Source organism: Rousettus aegyptiacus, unplaced genomic scaffold (genome assembly GCF_014176215.1).
Source record: "Rousettus aegyptiacus isolate mRouAeg1 unplaced genomic scaffold, mRouAeg1.p scaffold_m13_p_12, whole genome shotgun sequence".
In the NCBI taxonomy this organism is placed as follows: domain Eukaryota; kingdom Metazoa; phylum Chordata; class Mammalia; order Chiroptera; family Pteropodidae; genus Rousettus; species Rousettus aegyptiacus.
This window is the reverse complement of record NW_023416287.1, coordinates 52,846,805-52,866,592: the sequence shown is the minus strand read 5'-3', so window position 1 is coordinate 52,866,592 and position 19,788 is coordinate 52,846,805. Positions and strand designations below refer to the sequence as shown.

At 38.3% G+C, this 19,788-nt stretch overlaps 1 protein-coding gene and 1 pseudogene across 23 annotated transcripts in view; one reads left to right on the top strand and one right to left on the bottom strand.

The window, feature by feature from the left end:
- Positions 1 to 19,788, bottom strand: part of DLGAP1 (DLG associated protein 1) — a 782,830-nt gene that overhangs the window by 221,231 nt on the left and 541,811 nt on the right. For all 23 annotated transcript variants that reach the window (XM_036229039.1, XM_036229053.1, XM_036229052.1 and 20 more), the window contains one exon: positions 11,495 to 11,709. In XM_036229039.1, coding sequence (XP_036084932.1) covers positions 11,495 to 11,709 — 215 coding nt within the window. The remainder of the gene's footprint in view (positions 1 to 11,494; positions 11,710 to 19,788) is intronic.
- On the top strand, positions 1,723 to 2,951 carry LOC118609935 (annotated as a pseudogene).

The window sequence follows — 19,788 nt, the reverse complement described above, 5'->3', positions numbered from 1 at the left end:
GGATATGGTCAGGGAGGATAAAAGAAATGTAAGGTTCTTATAGAGCAGGGAACTGGGACACATGGAGAACAATGAACAAGGAAGCTATTCCCAGGGAGGAGAATTGCAGCCTAATCAACAAACAGTCCTCTCCCAGGTAGAGAGCCTGAACATTTTACCCAGTAGGATTGCAGAATTGCTGTGGACCATTGACTACTGCTATCTTTCATCTTCTTTTTGAGTAGGAGTGTTCATTGTAGATGTTTTGTCTTTGTCTTGCCATTATATATTGGGTGTGGGAGGAAGACAGTTTGTATTTTTGAGTTGTAGGTCTTCGGATGCAGAGGAGTCACATCTGGACCAGATGTAGGTATTACAGTGCATCATTCCCTGCTGTACAGACTATCACACATCATTCACAGACCACGAACTCTGATGTTGATAAGGTTAAGAGGACCAGGACAGGGTGTTCGGGTTTTCTCCCTTTGATGATGATGGTGGGGCATAAATGCTCATGGGAGAGCGAGTGAGCCAAATATTTGTTGTTCAGAAGTTAGACTTTGGTAGTCATTATTGCTGCTTAACAAATAGTGTTTTGTGTGTTCTTGTTCTGAGCAAATGGTGAGATCGCCTTCTCTGCCTTCTTCATAGATGTTGCCATGCCACTAGCTTTTGCCCATAAAATGGGAATGGAGGTGACCTGGACTACTTGAAAGTGGAAGCATAAAGACCCTGTGCTCTTGGTGATTTGGAGAACCTTTGTTGATGTGGTGCATCCACACCCTAGTGCTGCATGCCTATGGTGAGCTTTGTACTGACCCATGTAGCATGAGCAAGAAATTAGGTTTTGTGGTTATTAGCCTCACTGATTTGGGTTTCTTTTTCACATTCCACATAATCTAGCCTATCTTGATTAGCACAGTGCTGAAGCCAGCAACATACATCCTAAGAACAATTAGTAGTTCTATTTGATCGAAGCATAGAATCCTTATAAGGGAACAGAAAAAAAAAAATCACAAAGAAGAATGGAGTCTTACTGTGAAACTCTAAATGCTGTTGGGGACTATGTGCATAAACAAAATGGATTTAGAGATGATTTCTCAGTAACCTGGTAAAAAGTTTATAGAAGGAATTGTTGCTGAAAGAGGCTTGTGGCAGCAACACAAATTGGTCTACTGCAATCATTCAAGTGAGAAAGAGTAAGCCCTAAAGCTTGAAGAAGTAAGAGGTGAGCTGCAGGGTTCAAGACTGAATTTAGGAAACTGGTATTTCAGATGACAGAAATGAGGAGTCAGGAAGAGAAGTGATGTACTTCAGGAGTAGTGAATTATTTGGGTGCCTTGAAATCTCATTTTCTTGCATGCTTAGATTAAAAGTATAGGATCATTGTACATGATAAGAATACGGTGCCGGCCTTATGTTGAAGTCTTAGACTCCATGAGCTGGAAAAATCTCATACAGCTATTTTTTCTTTTCCACCCAAGTTTTCCAGCAGAACTAACAAAGCTCTCAGAGAAATATAGTTCAGATTGTTTTAAAAGATGCCTGGAGCAGGTTCTTTTACATTGACCACCTAAGAGTCATGCTGTAAGAAGCAACAACCTCTGCTCTTCCTCTCAGCTATCTGTTTGGCAGCCTCAAACCAGCAACCATACATGAGTGCAACTCCATCCATGTTAGCCAGGCTGCTGTTCAGATCAGCTATGCCTGCCGGGAGCTCTACTGCCTAGATTACAGGTCATCCAGCCGGCTGGCCAGATGCCAAGTGACAAGACCATCGGGAGCAGGTAGATGACTTCAACACCTTCTTCAGTGAGACAGGTGCTGGCAAGCATGTTCCTAGGACAGTATTTGTAGACCTGGAACCAATGGTCATTGACAAAGTTCACACTGGCACCTACCACCAGCTCTTCCACCCTGAGCAGCTCATCATGAGCAAGGAAGACGTTGCCAGTAACTATGGTTGCAGCCACTATGCCATTGGCAAGGAGATCATTGACCTTGTTTTGGATCAAATTTGAAAGCTGGTTGACCAGTGCACGGGGCTTCAGGGCTTCTTGGTTTTCCATAGCTTTGGCGGGGGAACTGGTTCTGGATTCACCTCCCTGCTGATGGAATGTCTCTCTGTTGATTATGGTAAGAAGTCTAAGCTGGAGTTCTCCATTTACCCAGTCTCCCAGGATTCCAAAACTGTAGTTGAGCCCTACAACTCTGTCCTCACTGCTCACACTACCCTGGAGCACTCTGATTGTGCCATCATGGTTGACAATGAGGCTATAAATGACATCTGTTATAGAAATCTTGATATTGAACTCCCAAGTTATACTAACCTTAATAGATTGATAGGTCCATTACTGCCTCCCTGACACTTGATGAAACCCTGAATTTTTATCTGACACAATTCCCAACCAACTTAGTGCCCTATCCCCACATCTACTTCCCTCTGGCCACTTATGCTCCTGTCATCTTTGAGGAGAAAGCCTACCATGAACAACTTTCTGTAGCAGATCACCAATGTGTGCTTTGAGCTAGCCAACCAGGTGGTACAACGTGACCCTCACCATGGTAAATACACGGCTTGCTTCCTGTAGTACTGTGGGGACATGGTTTCCAATGATGTCATTGCTGCCACTGCCAACATTAAGACCAAGTGCAGCATCCAGTTTGAGGACTGGTGCCCCACTGGCTCCAAAGTTTACATCAATTACCAGTCTCCCACTGTGGTGCCTGGTGGACACTCAGCCAAAGTATAGCAAGCTGTTTGTATGCTGAGCAATACCACAGCTACTGCTGAGGACTGGGCTCATCTGGACCACAAGTTTGAGCTGATGTATACCAAGCGTGGTGAGGGCATGAAGGAAGGGAAATTTTCTGAGGCCTATGAAGACATGACTATCCTTGGGAAGGAATATGAGGAAGTTGGTGTGGATTCTGTTAAAGGAGAGGGTGAAGAAGAAGGGGAGAAATACTAAAGTTAAAATGTCATGAAGGTGCTGCTTTTATAGAGAAGTTTATTCTATTTTAAACATTGAAAAGTTGTGATTTAATCAGTTAATCTGTATGTCACCATGTATACTCTCATATACAATCACCAGCCTATGCTTTAAAACATGATGCTTTGTTACAGACCCAGCCTGTCCATTTCTCTGATGGGTTTGAATAAAGTATTCACTGTCTTAAGAAAAAATAAAGATGCCTGAAAAAGTTTCTCTCAAAATTCATAAATTAATTTATTCAGTAATTAATAACTGTGCAGTTAGAAGTTCTTCCTTGCAGCTAACCTAAATTCCTTGGGCCGCTGTTTTGATCTCATTTCCTTTTGTTTTATATATAGGAATGTTGATGGTTTTGCTATTCTATATGCATCCTCTGTAAAGGTAGATTTATTTAGGACATACACCCAGTCTGCTTCCAAAAAGCATTAGAGACAGCTCCTCATGTGTCTGCCTAGGCTTCCTCCTAAAGTAGCTTTGCTCATTCCTGCGTAGTGTGCTGCCATGGGAAGTGCATGAGGTGGATTCCTCTACTGATATAAAATGAAAGAAAAGCTAATAATTTGAACTATGCTGAAAAAATAGTAACCTGAAATTAAGAAAAAAAGGAAAAAAGCTCTCATGCCAAGTGGATTTTTCTGAACAAAAAATATTCTGAACAAAATGATCAACTTTAATATCACCAGCCTTTGAATTTTAAGTTTCTTTCCTCTCTATAGTGCCTGCTTTTGCCATTTTTAGATTCTAGAGGATATCTACATATAGTAAGTCCTTGATGTTGTCAATAGGTTCTGCAATTTTAAGCAAAAGAACCCATAACAAAACCAATTTTAGCATAGGCTAATTGATATTAACAAGAATTAATTTTCTACAGCACCTCTTCAACGATATAATTAAATGATGATTGAGTGAAATGGCATTATTCAAGGACATGTATACACACACACATGCACACATATACATGTTTGTATATATAATATGCCCATTATACATGTATAGGTACATATACATATATTTACTCCCTTTGACCGTGGAAAACCATATTTTGGTAAAACATTTAACAAATTTATTGAAACCAAAGTATAAATGTCTCGAACAGTACCTCAATATTAAAAGTACTGAATGTTTGTTACATGAATAAATAAGTGAGTGATTACATGAATACAATGTCTGATTGTAATCAGGGTGTTCTCATTTACCTGGTTGTATGTACTTTAACAGGGAACATGGATATTAAATAGGAGAAATGGTAGCTAGCAGACAGGCAGAGTAAAGGAATTTTAAGGCTCTTTGCAAATAGAAGTCTTCCTAGTAGGAATGGGTGGCATTTTCAATTGGGACTATCTGAAGGGAGTAAGGAATCTTAGTTTCCAGAACCCTCTTCTAAGGTCTCTCCACTGTTCTGGGGGGCTTGTTTACACAGACAGACATAGTCAGGTCATATGAAAAAGACTCAGGTTATACACTGCATAGGACACAGGTGCCCGATTGTTATTTCAGCAGTCCTGACCAACCTGAGCCCAGGCTCTGAGAGGCCATCATCTCTCCCTGTGACTTCCAACAGCCAATGCCTCCTTTATCTCTGCTCCTTTGGTCCTTTGTTCCTTCCTTCCTTCACTCCAGGCCAACACTAGGCCAAAACATTCTCAATGTCTTTCCTATTTTAGGTGCATATCTGCCTGATTGCATTTCCGGGTTAGAATTTATCTCACTGCAGCCTCTGACATCTCCCTCAAATTGACTGCATTCTGAGAATCTGCTTCTCAGTTATTCATACCCAGTTTATCTTTCGCTTCTCCTCCATTTTTAGCTCCCTTTTACACAGCTCATCTCTGCAGTTTTGTTTAGTTATCATTCCACTCAGCTTTTTATCCTTTCTGCTTTCAGCACCTGGGCTTGAATTGTAGCTCTGACATTTAGTTGACATATAACCTTGGACAAGTTATTTAATTTCCCCTGAGAAATAGATTTTTAAAGTTGGGGCAATCTCATGCATAGAGTTGTGGTGATTTAAAAAAAAAAAAAAAAAAGAACGTGAAACCATTAGCACTCACTCAGGCACTCAGAACCTCATTCACATTTAAATTTCTCTCCTGTGTTTTAAATTTTTAAAGTCTCATTACTTCTCTCTAAAAATATCTGAATTTTCTTTCATTTTTTCCCTACTTCTCACAAAGGCACACAGGTAGCTATTTCCTCTGAGGTCATGATTATTGTAGGTACAGTTTAATCTACACAGGTTTCCTTCCCAAACATGTTTTTACATAGTAAGTGACCAGGATGTGTTACAGATTACATTACTCACACATGCTTGACTCATTTGCAGGAGAGTATTCATACTCTAAAGAGGGACTAGTTTTTTTTTTAAATTGGGCATGGCACTCAGGGGCTGAATATAATAGGCAGTTTCTTATACCAGTTTTTGATTGTTTCATTTTTTAACCAGATTTATTTCTAGTAGGGGGGGTTGAAAGGTATTCAGATAATTTGTCTATGAGAAAGTGAATGAGTTTCTCTGTTTTAAATTTTTTTTATTTCTTATTTAGCAAAGAAATATGGGAGGCTAGAGGGCAATAGAAGAAAGTATTATGATCGAAGAAGGATGAGAAAATATCCTGAGTCTATATCTCTTGGGGACATAAATTTACAATTTTGTAGCTTCACATTGTGTTATTTTGTTTGCTCTCCCATTGTAAGGAGCATTTGTTATTATATGTTACAGTTATACTGAGGGATAGGTAGAGAGGAATGGCAAAACATTTAAGGAAAGCGACAAGAGAGAAAAACAGAAACATTTCATACACTTAGGAGAAAGATGGGCTGACATACATTGCCATGTTCTTAAATATGATTCACATCCTGAGGAAAAAACATTCCCATGCTCCCGTTTTTGTATCCACCAACCTCTCCTTTTTGGGGGAAGAGAAAGAACATGAGGAACCGTAGGTGGGTTAGGAGAGGCATGTGGAATGTGAGGAACCAGTAGAGGACACATTGAGTCTAGAGAGAAAAAAGGGAGAAATAAACTCATACGAAGATCACCAAAAAAAGAGACTTCAGTAAGAGCCTGCAGTTTTGGATTCCGGAAGTAGAGCTGACTCATGTTAAATCTTCAGAATTAAAGGTGAAGAAGAATGCCCTATCTCTTCTCAAATTATGTTATTTATCAATATGGAGGCAGGATAGTTAGCCAAGAGATGTTCCTTCTCCCCTCCAGATTGCAGCTTTGAAATTTTTCCTTAGTCCTTTACTCAGCCTTGTCTCTGTTTTGACTCTAAGAGAAACAAGCCAAGGCCAGAGACAGAATAGAAGGCCTTGCCCTCCCCTTCCTCAGAGTGGCAGAAGAAACTAGCCAAAACTGGGAGGCAGGACGGATGGCCTTGGGACACCCTCTTCCCTCCAGGATAAGGCTCCAGCCACTTTCCCTTGTCATTTTCTTAGCTTTGGCTAATCATAACACCCTTATAACATCACCTGTATTACAAGTACCACAACTCCAGGCACCCCTCTCCCAGGAAAAACAAAAGCCCTAATCCAGACAGCTCCGGGCGATTGGCTCTCAGAATTCAACCGCACTTTCCTCTTAAGTGTTTATTTCACTTTAATAAACACATTTCCCTGCTTTCTGTTTGTTGTGTCCTTGAATTCTTTCTCACAAAGTAAGACAAGAACCTGGTCACTGGAGCTCCGTGTCAAGGTCTCTCCTTGGACTCCCGCCCCGTGGAGCTCTTTGGCGTCAATACGACTTTCTTTTATGTTTAAAGAGTGAATTGCCAGTTCTTCTGATCCTCATTGTTATAATTATACACATCGGTGCTGAAAGATTCCTCAGAGACCATGCAGACAAGGGACAGCACCCAGAACTTTTCTGCTCAGTGAGAAGTGGTGGCCGGAGCACTGTATTGGGAGGCGTTTTGAGCCTTGGGGGTAGGCTGCTCGGCAGGAAGGGCGCAGGGATCCATTAAAGCTGGCACCAGCTAATGTTGTCTACCGTGGTTTCTAGCCAGAGAGAGTTGTGATGGGAACCATCTACGTGGTGACATCCCTGATAACAGCCCAAGCCTCTCATTTAACGGGTGTGGGGGAAGCTCAGAGACGTTGGTCTAGTTGCCAAAAGCCACAAAGCTATTTAGTATCTTACCAATTTATTTAAAAAAAAAAAAAAAAAAGGCTCAGGATTTCAGGATCAGAGAAAGAATGAAGAAGAGTAAGAGAACTAACCATTCTGAATATAAAAAACTATCTGCCTTAAAGGCTCTTAGGATGGAAAACAAACCTTCCTGAAGCCTTTTGTTAGACACTATCAAAATTGTTAGAAGCTCAGACTGGTTTTCTCCAAAGCCGAATGTGCACAAAAGCCTGGGGCCTTCTTGCTTATTTCAGAGAAATTTTCGAGTCTATCATGTTAGAGATTATTTCTTCCAAAAGAAAATTTTTCTTCACACTTGAATGAAGGGGTAAAGAAGTATGAAGAGATTTTTAAAGTATTTGCCTAGGATTAATGGACATTTGAATTTAACTTTAGAATCTTTAAAATGACAGCTCACATAATATTATTTTTGAGAAGTTCTTCCTCTCTACAGTATATTGAAAAGAAAGGTCCAAAGAGGATTTGGACATGGTTTTAACTAATCATGGTAGCAGGCAATAGTCTCAGCTTCAGAATAAATAACACATTATACCAAATCCAAGTAAAAGACTCAAATCCTTTCACAGAGCCAAACTGTGGTGACATGCTTTGAGAGAACGATAGTCCCCAAATCTCTCCCCAACTTGCCTGAGAATTTACTATTAAACATTCATAAGTTATTTTTGAAAATAATAATATTTTTGTGTAATATGCCATTTCAAGTTCATTGTTAGCTAATAACAAAGGAAGAAGGGAAGGCTAGTGGTGAAGTAAAAGGATTTATTATTAGCTAGGGAAGAAGAGATGGGAGTGAAAGAAATAATGGTCCTCAGAGAATAGCTACAGGAGTTTTACAGCCCAGAGGTGGAGTTTGTGTCTTAAGACTACCTCTGACTCTAGAATGTTCCACTCAGCTTAGCTCTTATTTACCTGACAACACAATAACTAACATTAAGGAGCTGAAGAAAACCACCCCCATAAACAAACTCTCTAGGTGTCTTTGGAAAATAGAAAAGAAAAAAAGAAAAGAGAAAAACAATGTAAGAAACTGTAGGAGTACCTTCTCTCCAACGTTTCTGAGAGAAGATGGGGGTTGAAAACCTCAAACAAAATGTTGCCCCAATCTCACTTGGCTAATTTTAGTTATCTTGGTTCATGGCTATGATTCATCCCTAAAGCTGTGAATTGCTGAGGAGGAAGGAGGAAAAAAATTTGACTTAAATGTCAAAGAAGTAGGAACAAAAAATACAGTTTCTTTTTTGGGGAACTAGAATTCTAGGATATGGGGATCTTTTTTCTCTTGAGGGACTGAATGCTTCAAACTTCTAGAAAAATAATGATCTCCAGTCAAAACATCATCAAGGAATAAAAAACAGCATTGATTATGAGTGATGTCATATCTGAATCTTTTCCTCTATGTTGTATTTTCCTTTTCTCCGTATGTCTCTCCTTAAATCCCATTAAACTAGAAATCACTAATAATCATATATAGTTGAATGTGACAGAAGCTTGATATGTAGACTGTAATTCAAAATGGAACTCCTAAAGCAGGTGAGGGAGAAATGAATGGAGACAGACAGAACTGAGAAATAAGTCTGGAGAATGGGATGGCAGCACAGAGAAGAAAGGTATGTTTGAATGGCCAGATACAGTCTTGCCTGTTAAAGTAAGGGTCAGACTGGTACCAGTCTGTGGCCTGTTAGGAACTGGCCACACAGCAGGAGGTGAGCAGCAGGTGAGCCAGTGAAGCTTCATTTGTATTTATAGTCGCTCCCCAGCGCTAGCATCACCACCTCAGCTCCACCTCAGATCATCAGGCATTAGATTCTTATAGGAGCACTGGTCCCTGGTGCCAGAAAGGTTGGGGACCACTGTGCTAATGAATAAGGGCAATAGAGATGGTTTGGTGAAACCCCATCCTAAGTCAAGAAAAAAAAGTTTTCAATTTACTAGGTGTCCTCTAGTAAATTGGTTATCGTTTTGAGTGTCCACAGGTTTAGAGGAAGAAAATAGAAGTCACTAACTCATACTCAGTTAAATGACTAATTTCACTGTCTGAAGTGCTGACCCTTTCTACCATCAGCTTAGCCACTATCTGTGTTTTGAACTCTTTATGACCTAAAGACTTTTGAGCAGTAATAGAAATATATGATGGTTATAAAAATAGGATACAGGGAGTGAAAAAAAGATTTTAAGTAGAAGGCAGAATGGAAGAGTTCCAATGACTTCAGAGCAGATTCCCTACAGCCCCGAAGCTCTGAGGAGAGTAGCTCCAAGGCACAGTTGTGAACTTGATTTCTTCACATACTCCTATCCTCAGCTTCCTCAAAGCACTCTACTCACCTTCCTTATGGCTCTGCTCCTTTCTGTTGTTCTCATACCTGGGTACTACTGTGAATAGCAGCAATCATTGCATCTCTTCATCTAAAACCCAAAGTATCATCCCACTGATGTGACAAATGCATCTCGGTAGATAAACTAACAGGATACTAAGGAGGTAGAAGGGACCGTGGAGGTTGTAGAGTCCTGCTACTTGGTTTACATATAGAAAAACTGAGACCTTGAAGGTCCAAGTGACTTTCTGGCTCAAAGCACCCCTCTTTTGTGTCTTTTAGAAGATTTCAATTAATGCCTGTGGTCGTCACTACCTAATATTGTCTCTAATAGAGAGATAATTTAAAGTCCATAGAAAATATTTGCCAGAAGAATCCTTGGCCACTCTCATTTGATGCCACTTTAGCCCACTGTCTTAATTTTCTGAGCTCCCGTGAGGTGTGCCAAAGTGTAGTGAAGATCTTTTTCATTTGTCATTTCCATGATCAACTCTTACCTTACATGGTGTTATGGGCTGTGTTTCTCACACATATATGTTGAAATCCTAAACCCCAGTACCTTTACTTGGAAATAGGGTATTTGGAGGTTTAATTAAGTTAAGTTAACATGAGGTCACTAGGGAGAGTCCTAATCCCTTGTGATTGGTGTCATAAGAAGACAGCCACGTGAAGACAAAGGCAGAGAATAAAGTGCTGCAGCTACAAGTCAGGGAATGCCAAGGATGGCAGGCCACAACCAGAAGCTAGGAAGAAGCAAGGAAGGGTTGTCCCCTACTGGTTTCAGAAGGAGCATGGCCCTGCTGAGAACTTGATTTCAGACATCTGGCTTCCAGAACTATGAGATAATAAATTCCTATTGTTTCAAGCCACCCAGTGTGTAGTACTTTGTTACGGCAGCCCTCGGAAGCGAGTACATGCAGAAATAAAGGCAAAGAGGAGGGCACCTGGGGCCAGAGGAAAGGAGGAAGACTTTCTTCACTTGAGTTGGTTTACTAATGTCATTTATTGAAATGATCCAGAGTGGTTTCACATGATGCTCTGAAAAAAAAAATTGATAAGGGGACTCTTCCTATCCACTTCCTTAAAAATGTAATGCAATTTGCTGTTTAATTAAATCTCCATCATAGAATGGTCAGCTGATTTTCAGCAATCTAGGTTAATAATCAAGTTTGTTGTTCTTACTCTGATGGTTGTGGTCTTTTTCTGTTTTCCTTATTTTGTCATTAATATTTTATTTTGTAGTGTAGCATAAATGCATGAATAGTAATATGTGTTTCCTCAAAATACATAATCAAAGGCATTTAACAAACACTAATTATCTGTGATATATTTTTCAGGTCCAAATGATGATCCACATGATGCTATGTTCCAAGGCTCCGATTTACTCTCTGTAAATAACATTTAAAATCAAATCTGGCCTTGCTTAAAATAATCAGTTTCGTAGTTTCTTTTGTAAAGCTATTCTCTGTTTACAAATAGCATTAATGGAGGTAAGGATACTTATCATCATATTTTTCAAAAGAAAAAAAATTTAAGTTCCAACAAAATATAATATGTATTGTGTGCCCAAGTTTGAAAACAATATCAAGAACCTTCACATATCACCCAATTTTCAAAAATAGCCACATTTCATAAGCTCCCCCAAGATAATCTGCTCTTATATTACTCAATTATCTCAAAAATTCAAATGTCTTTTAAGGAAGATGTCCCTCATAGAATTAATGGTTGAACGAATGTCCAAGAATTAGGATAGATGGATCTTCTTATTAACCAAAAATCTTAATTCCTTTCAGAAGCCATTCTGGATTATTTCAAACTCTTCTAGGAGGTTGGAGGTTCAGTTTATGATCTATGTAGAGTATACCTGGATGCCCATGTCTTTGAAAGAACTGGAATATACAAGTCAGACCCAATGTCAAAATTAATCAACCAGTCAATGCATAATAATGCTCCATCTTCAGAATGTTTTCTGCCCCATTCCTCTAGGAGAAACACAATCTGATCCTAGGTGATAATACAAGGATCTGGACTACCAGAAGAATAGTGTTAGAAACGCTTACTTGAGTGTGGTGAGTTCTGTAAGGGATGGCTGAGTAGCCTTGAGATAGCTTTCTCTTCGTGCAGCAACTTTGGGAGAAGGCTTGGGACTTGTGTCCGAATCGCCACTATCTTCATCTCCCATGGCCTTGATGTAGCTGCCACTCCGCATTCTTCGGCAGGGAATTTCATCATCTTTACCTCGAGGGGTATACCCTGTCCATTCATCTTGAGGAACCTATTTGGAAATAAAACAGATTATTCATTTTTTATAAAGTCCTACATTATTCTTTTCTTTCCTTCTTTTTGGTATGACTCTGAATATGGGTAATACAGATAATTACCTGAAACTTTAGACATTAACTTTTCGATAATGGTATTCTACTATAATTGGTTTGAAAACATTTTGAACACATGCAAATTCATGTCTCAGTTTTTGAAAAAAAACCTGCCTATTAGAAAAAATTAAAATCATTGGCCCTGACTTACTAATTCTCACTTTTCTCATGCTAGTAACAACTGAGTCAGGCAAAAGAATGCCATTGGAACAGAGACTGGTTTTATTTGAGCTTTTTGATAATTTGTTTTCAATTGCCATTTAAAATTCAAGAATGTTTCTGTTTTATCTACCTCTTCCCTGAACCTTCTATTTCTACCATCTCATATCCAATCTCTTTTCTTCCTAAGTCAGTGGTTTATACCAGCTACATTGATTTCTCAATCACTTATTCTGTCTGGACCCTTCTTAATTTGGATTTGGCCTCTATAGATTTGCTTAAAGTACTCTTTAACAGTTTCCAATGATTTCCTCATGGAAGCTGGTGGTATTTTCTTAATTAAAATATCTTTGGTCTCTACACACACACACACACACACGCATGCGCACACTCACATACACGCACACACACACACGCACACCAACTTTTAAGAGTTTTCTACTTATCTGGTATAGCTACTACTGTATTTATTTGAACTGTTCATTTTGCTTTGCTGGAACCTACTCTAAGTCCCTAATTGTGTATCATATACAATTATGTTCTGAGTATATTGCTCTTCTTCCTTTCCACAGTCATTTCTTCATAATGTAGTGACTTCAGCAGAGCACTACACTATGTTACACAGGCTTCTTTATGACATTCTCTTCGGCTCTTCTTAGATTGTCCACTGCAATTTGGACTCAACCTAAGATCTCATTTCTCCTCCATTTGATAGAAGAAATGCATAATTATCACTTTTTATACCCATTAAGAAGTAACAAATAGCCTACTGTACACAGGGCTTAATTAAAAAAAGATGGGGAAGTCTGGTTCTTGCCCTGACAATGTTTGTAATAGAGATGAGAAGACGAAGCATAAACAGATTTGGGAACAGTTCCAAATCAACTTATTAGCAAGTTTAAGATATGGTGCCATAAATGGAGTATACACAAAAAGATACTAGAAAGAGGAATTATCAGTAATAGTGATGAAGGAGTTCCAGGAAGGGTTTCCTGAACTGCCCAGGTTTGTAATGAGAAAGTAAAAAGGTATTTAATATTTTAATAATTATCCATTAAATTATGCAGTGTTGCATTAATAACATTTAACCATGTGAAGAAAATTCGCCTATAGGTTCTTATTTCATCAACACAACAACTCTGCATTGTTCTATATTTCTTGGATGATAAGCAGAAGCTCAGAGAGCTTAAGAAATTTGCCTAAGAACATGTAGCTTATAAATGGCAGCACTGGGAGTCAAAGCATTTTGGTTTAACATCAAAGACCAGAATTTACTTAATCTCGACTTTATAATTAATAACATGAATCTTAAAACTTAAGTGTTAAGAAAATTGTCCACAATGTTACACACATATATTAGACATATTTCTAAATATTTTAGGTTCTAAGAAGTGAGAATAGATGTTTCACTAAAGAAAACCCACTACTCTTTTCCCCTTAAATTATAAATTTATTTATGTAATTTGAAAGTTTGTATCTAGAAAAATTAGACTATAGAGATGCTACCACTCATGGACCTGGAAACAGTGGTTTATAGCTTCTATTTCTGAAAAGTACGGATGAAGGTTGAGTAAGCTTCCTTGAGCAGCTTATTCATTTTATTAAACAAAGTCTTGCACTGTGTGAGCAGCCATTGTTCTAAATGCTTTATAAATATTAACTCGTTGGATCCACACGGCTAAGAGATAGTGTTATTATTATGCCCATTTTACAAATGAGGAAATTGAGGTTATGTAACTCATCGAAAGCCCAGCTATGAAGGTCAGGGCTCCACACCAGCAGCTCCCGAGCCTTGATGCTGACCACTGTTTGATTCTGTCTCTCTAGGATATGGTTAGTGAAACCTGGAGAACCGAACAATTATAGTCCCATGACACCTTCATAATCTAGCACATCTGATACATTTGCCATTTATTAGTTATGGTAGTAACAATGTAGAGTTTTTATTTTTTAGCTAAAAAGCATCAATATCACCATAGCAACAAGGGAGGTTTCTTAGGAAAATTATAAATGTTGAGAACAGTCTTGTTTTCTTCAGTTGGTAGATGACTCACTGCAAAGATAGGATCGTGTTCAGAACCTCATTATTGGCTTAGCAATTTCATTTTATAAATTAATTTAGCATGGCTAAGGGTCATAGATGATGCATATAACATTGCCTTTTCTTAGTACTGATGCATAGTTCATACGCATTACTCTCTGATATGTCAGAGACTAAGGACAAACTTATTAGCTCCTACCACTTATGAAACAAAACATAGCAAATTTCTGTTTGGATGTTTTTTTCCAAAGTTATTTTATGGTAGAAACTTGGACTTGTACTAGAAACAGGCTGTGATTATTGCAAAGAGAACCAGCTGGGAAGTATTTAATCAGTATACCTTTCAATTAAACATAGTTTTCAAATAATAGCTAAGAAGTTGTATGAAAGTAACTTAGATTGGAATGGAATTTAAAAATTAATACACTATTTATACACCTAAAGGTAGTCTAGAACAAGATTACATCTAAAATAATTCAGAAATCAGTTCTAGGAAAACTCCGAAGAAACAAAATCAGGACTTTAGAGAAGAAAAATACTGTTGCTGAACATTAAGGGCCAGCAAAATTGCTATAGCTGAGCCATAGTTTTTCTTCCAAGTCTGTCACACTCTAAAGCAAAAGAAAAGAGTGTGGTCAGCTACATAGCTTTTAAAGAAAGCATACCAGTTTGTAAGGCTCCTAGAGAGTGAAATGTTACTTCCCTTTGGAAAGAATAAAAGACTCATGTGGCTGCAGTTAGCTACTACTGTGATCTAGTCAAAAGTTGCTGTGTCTTTCTGTTTCAGTTGCACAGAGAAAAAGGATTTAGGGAAATACAAAGAAACAATTAACTTTGCAGCTGTCTGAGAAAGTCTTTATTATTACTGGTCCTAGCAGTTCAGGGGAACGGAAGGCTTGGTAAGAGAAAGAAGCTAGAGCAGATAGAAAAGCAGCCTGGTCACCTATTGATGACAAGCTTGCTAGTTATCCTGCTTGTCTGTACCAGCTTAGGGGGTGGACCCAACAAATATTAAAAAACAATAATAAAATCAATAAAAGTTGGGTTTAACAATAGTTATGGTTTAGAGAAAAAGAGGATGTTTGCTTTTTAATGCATATGGGTAAGCATTAAAGATTCAATAGAGAGATTTTTTATTTTTGATATAGTGAAATGAGGATTAGTGTGCATTTTTTAATTTCAGGTATAACCAGCCTGTAACTTAAACTATATGTTATCATTCAGAAGTATGGAAGACCTACTTCTGACCAAGGAATGACCATAGCTAAGTGCTATCACCCTTTTATTATGGGCTAAGGATGTTTTCTTAATTGACATAATGTCATGGGCACTGAATGATGAGCCATTCTAATGAGAGCTATAGTCTATTCAGGCACAGAACAAGAGAAAATTAAACACCACTTAATGAGGCATGCTTATATATTCTAAGCCTCCCTCCCTTCTCCCTCTCTCCTTTTCTCTCTCCCTGCTTTCTTTATTTATGCAAGTATTTTTTGTTTATCGTCCAGCCATGGTCTGAGTGCCCGGAATATATAGCAGTGAACAATACAAATGTTGATCTGATACCATTGAGCTTACATTCTAGAAGGAGAGCAGGCAGATGTAGATAACAGAGGTAGATAATAGTATACCAATAAATGAACAAGTTAGTTTCAGAAACCATAAATGCCATTAGGAAAATAAGATGGGGTGACGTGACAAAGTGGCTGGAGGCAGACTGCTTTAACTTGTTCCTCAGAGAAGGAGCCCTGAAGAGGTAATATCTAAGAGGAAATCTGATGCCCAAAGCACCAGCCTCAAGGAGAGCTGGGGGAAGAACTTCCAGGTAGAAGGTTCAGTTCGGTGTAAGCGAAGCCTAGGAAGGAACATGAGAGCAGGAGAGGGAAGTGGAAAGAGAACAGGCTAAGGAGAAGGGGCCAGTTCTCCAAGGGTCTTGTAAGCCTATCTCAAATCTTCCTTCACGGCTGAACTCAGCAATCCCAGTGCTTCCTCCCGCTGCTCCAGCCTATATTGATCTCATTTATGAAATGCATAGCATGTATCATCTATGTACGCAGTCAGCAAACCATAGCTTACAGTCTAAATCCAGCTTGCTATCTGTATTTATAAAGTTTTGTTGGCACATAGCCATGCCTATTCATTATGTACTGACCATGGCTTGTTTCCAGGTACAAGGTCAGAGTCGTACATTTGCGATGGAGATTGTATGGCCTCAGACCTGACTCACATACTCTTTCTGAGTACTTAATTTGTGTAACTGTACAATGACATTTGTATACACTACTTGTCTACATGTCTTTTTGTCATCCCTCCAACTACTCAGTAAACTCACTGAAACTGGTGAAGGGTCAGGGGCCTGGGCTCTGCAGTTAGACTGCCAAGTTCAAATTCCTGTTGGTCAAAATCTAGGTACTTCCATGGGTAAATTGATTAACTTCTCTGTGCCTCAATTTCTGTGTCTGTTTCTTACCCCATAGCATCATTTATGGGTTACATGAGATAATGCCCTCAAGCACACAGGAAGTGCTCAATAAAGGTCTGTGTTGAGGAGTTCTGCACTACTCATAGCCTATAGGACCATACAGAGCACCCAGATGCTCCCTAATGCTGGATGATGTTGATTTTCCAAAAGGACTGATGCTGCTTTTAATTTCCTTTGGTAATGGAGGGGCAGAAATAATCTAAATACAGTAAGCACAAACTTAAATTCTTAATAAATTGCCTACTCCCATTATTTTTAAAGAGAACTCCCCATCAGGAAGTGCTGTACTGCTCTCTGTCCTGGGGACTTATCTCTATTCTGCAGGACTGACAGGGAGCCTGCTTCCTTGGGTCTCTCAGTGACTGAATCTCAAATGCTTCCTTTTGGTTCACAAAGCAGAAATCTTAGGGAAAAAGAAAACTTCATTGGAACTATTTTTATATTTGAAGATTTTTTAGCAACAATGAGCCTAGATTTATTTATTTCAAATGTATGAGGACTGTCAAGGCCAACAGTTGGGGGTCAAGGAGGCTCTGGGCTGTATGAAGGTTCTGCTGCATGCAAGTCTTAGTCACAGAGGTGGGGAAGAGAGAGGTCGGGATAGATAAAGAGGACAAGCTTCTTACTGTTTATCTCGATATTTCTAGGGCCTAGTACAGTGCCAGAAACAGAGTAGGTTTCTGGGTAAATGCAACACTGAATCAATTTAATGAATTCTAAAACCAGCTTTGCTTTCACTCACTGTGTGTGACCTTGGACAAGTCACTTCATCTCTGCTATAGTTATTTCATCTGTAAAATGGGGATGTTAATACATGTGCAATAAATATAGGTAATGTGTGAGAATATAGTTTGTGAACTTCAAGGCACTACAAAAATCTGAGAATAAAGGTTAGAAATCATTCTCTTCATGGCTACTTTTTAAGTATGGCCAGCTGTAAATATCTTAGGGATTAAAAAGCAGTAGCATCTTAACTGACATCCTTCTAATCATCCAAGTAGATATTCTAGTATAAGAATAAATATGCAAATCTATGTAACTATATAAAAATACCAAAAATCATATATAGGAAAATTATAAATATTATAAATATAAAAATTTTATCTATATTGCTATCTTCTACAGTAAAAGTTGGCTTTCCTAACTTGGCCCACAGGCACAAAAATATATTTATTTCTCAAGACTTTTGGAAGTGAACTCTCTTCCGGTGCTGCCATTTTTTGTTTTGTTTCATTTTGTTTTTTTCCCTTTAGGCTTCCCCAAACTCAGTTGAAAGAGGATCATGTGCTAAATATGGGAGATTTGTGAGTTAAAACCGTAATGAGCTAGAAGTGCTTAAAAATTATTTCCTATAGGGAACCTTTAAAGATGATATGAGTCAAGGTAATACCTTCCGTCTGAATGTTTCAAATACTTTTCTGATTTTTTGGGGGGTGTGGTGGGTCATATCCCCACTTTGTTAATAAAGTTTCCATTTAAAAATAGATGAGGTCTTCTTACTTTTAAACTTTTATAACTTTCCTCTAATATGCAAATACCACATTTTACTGAATTTAAGATATCAGTGCAAACCCCTCAATATTTTTTTTGTATCCTAATTAATGTGACATGCCATAGGTTATATGATACATTCCAATATTGAAGATGCTAAAATGTTAAAAATATGGATCTTAGAATAAATTAAACACTCTTTTAAAGAATAGGTGCAAAAATAAGAATAAGAAATGAATGTAGTCTGGAATAATAATTATAGAACTTGAAGTTCATATATTTTAGTGAGAAAATTAATAGTAATAATCAGCATTCATCTATGTTATGCTTTTGCAAAAAAAAACGTGAGTTCACATTATGTCTTATGATCCTTACAACTACCTTGAAGAATAAAAAGAGTAAGTATTATAATTTCAACTTTTCAAGTAAAGAAATAGGTCCAGAGAGGTCCAGGGTGACACTGTGCCCAAGAGAGGGTCTGCCGTCCACAGTCCAGGGATTCCTGCCCACCCCCACTCCCAACTGCCCCATATTCAGATCTCAACTGTCTTGTGAGTAACAATTGTTATTTTATGATTATCTAAAGAATACATATTTTAGATAAGAAAACAAGTTTTCAAGGTTTTAAGTCCTATTTGGAGGAAAAAAAACTTAATAAAATAAAGATTACATGCCTTAAAATAAAAGTTATAGGAAATAGTATTTCAGACACAGAAAGGCTTTTTTTAAAAGGCTCTTCTGAAGCACACATGGTTTGAGTCCCCACTTTGGCTGGGCTGCAGTCGTAAAGCATAACTAAATGTAGATAGAGTCAGACATTCTGTGTCAATGATGATTTGAGAGACAATGGCTGGGAGATGAAGCCATGTGTGAGTGACTCCTGGAGAGTGAATTATCTCAGGATGGGAAGTTAGATGGTGAGGTTTGGAGTAATGAAAATGCGTGAGATTTTGGGAAATCTGAGAGCCACAAAAGGAATGAAGACACTTAGAACGCCGGGACAGCTGAAATGAAGCATATGTCCTGACATACACCAGGGGAGGCCAGTGCAATTCCGTGAACAATTCCACACTGCAGAAATTTGGGAGGAAAACTGATGAACCTAAGACTGAGGTAAGATTTAAAGCCAAGTTCTATCTCATCAGGAACCAAAGAGGCTAGGAGAAACAACTTAGGCATTTGATTGATGAGGTAGAAATAAAGACAATATAGCAAGAAAGAGCAGCGATTAAAATGGCAGAAATTAATTATAGGTTTATATTTGCAAGGCTACCCCCCAGAAGCTTTTGATTTCTTCCCAAGCACAGAATATGTCAATGAAGGCAGCCAGGTAAATGAAGGTGCTTGGATAAGGGCCGAGTGGAGTCAACCTACTTGCTCTTTCCTGAGCTTGATGAGGAAGAGTAACTATGAGAATGAAAAACTGTATTTATGAAAGGAAAGCTGGGGGTCTGATATTTATGGAATAAACTGACATGTATGGAATAACCTCAAAGGGCTGGAGGTGACACCTATGTCACTTTATTTTAATCCTTCCAGCAGTCCTATAAAATAGGCATAACTATGTCCATTTTATTGCTTCAACATTCAGACTTGAAAAGCTGAAGTGGCTTGCCCGAAGTCATAAAAATGAGTACATATCTGCATTTTTCTAACACCAAAGCTTTTAATAATATCACTCTGCCTCTGACTAATGTATGTGGACTGAGTGAAGAAATAAACTAAAAGAAAAAAAAAAAAAGGGCGCACCACTAAACTGTATTTTTTTTAAAGAATAAAATATAGCTATTCAAATAAGCGTAAATA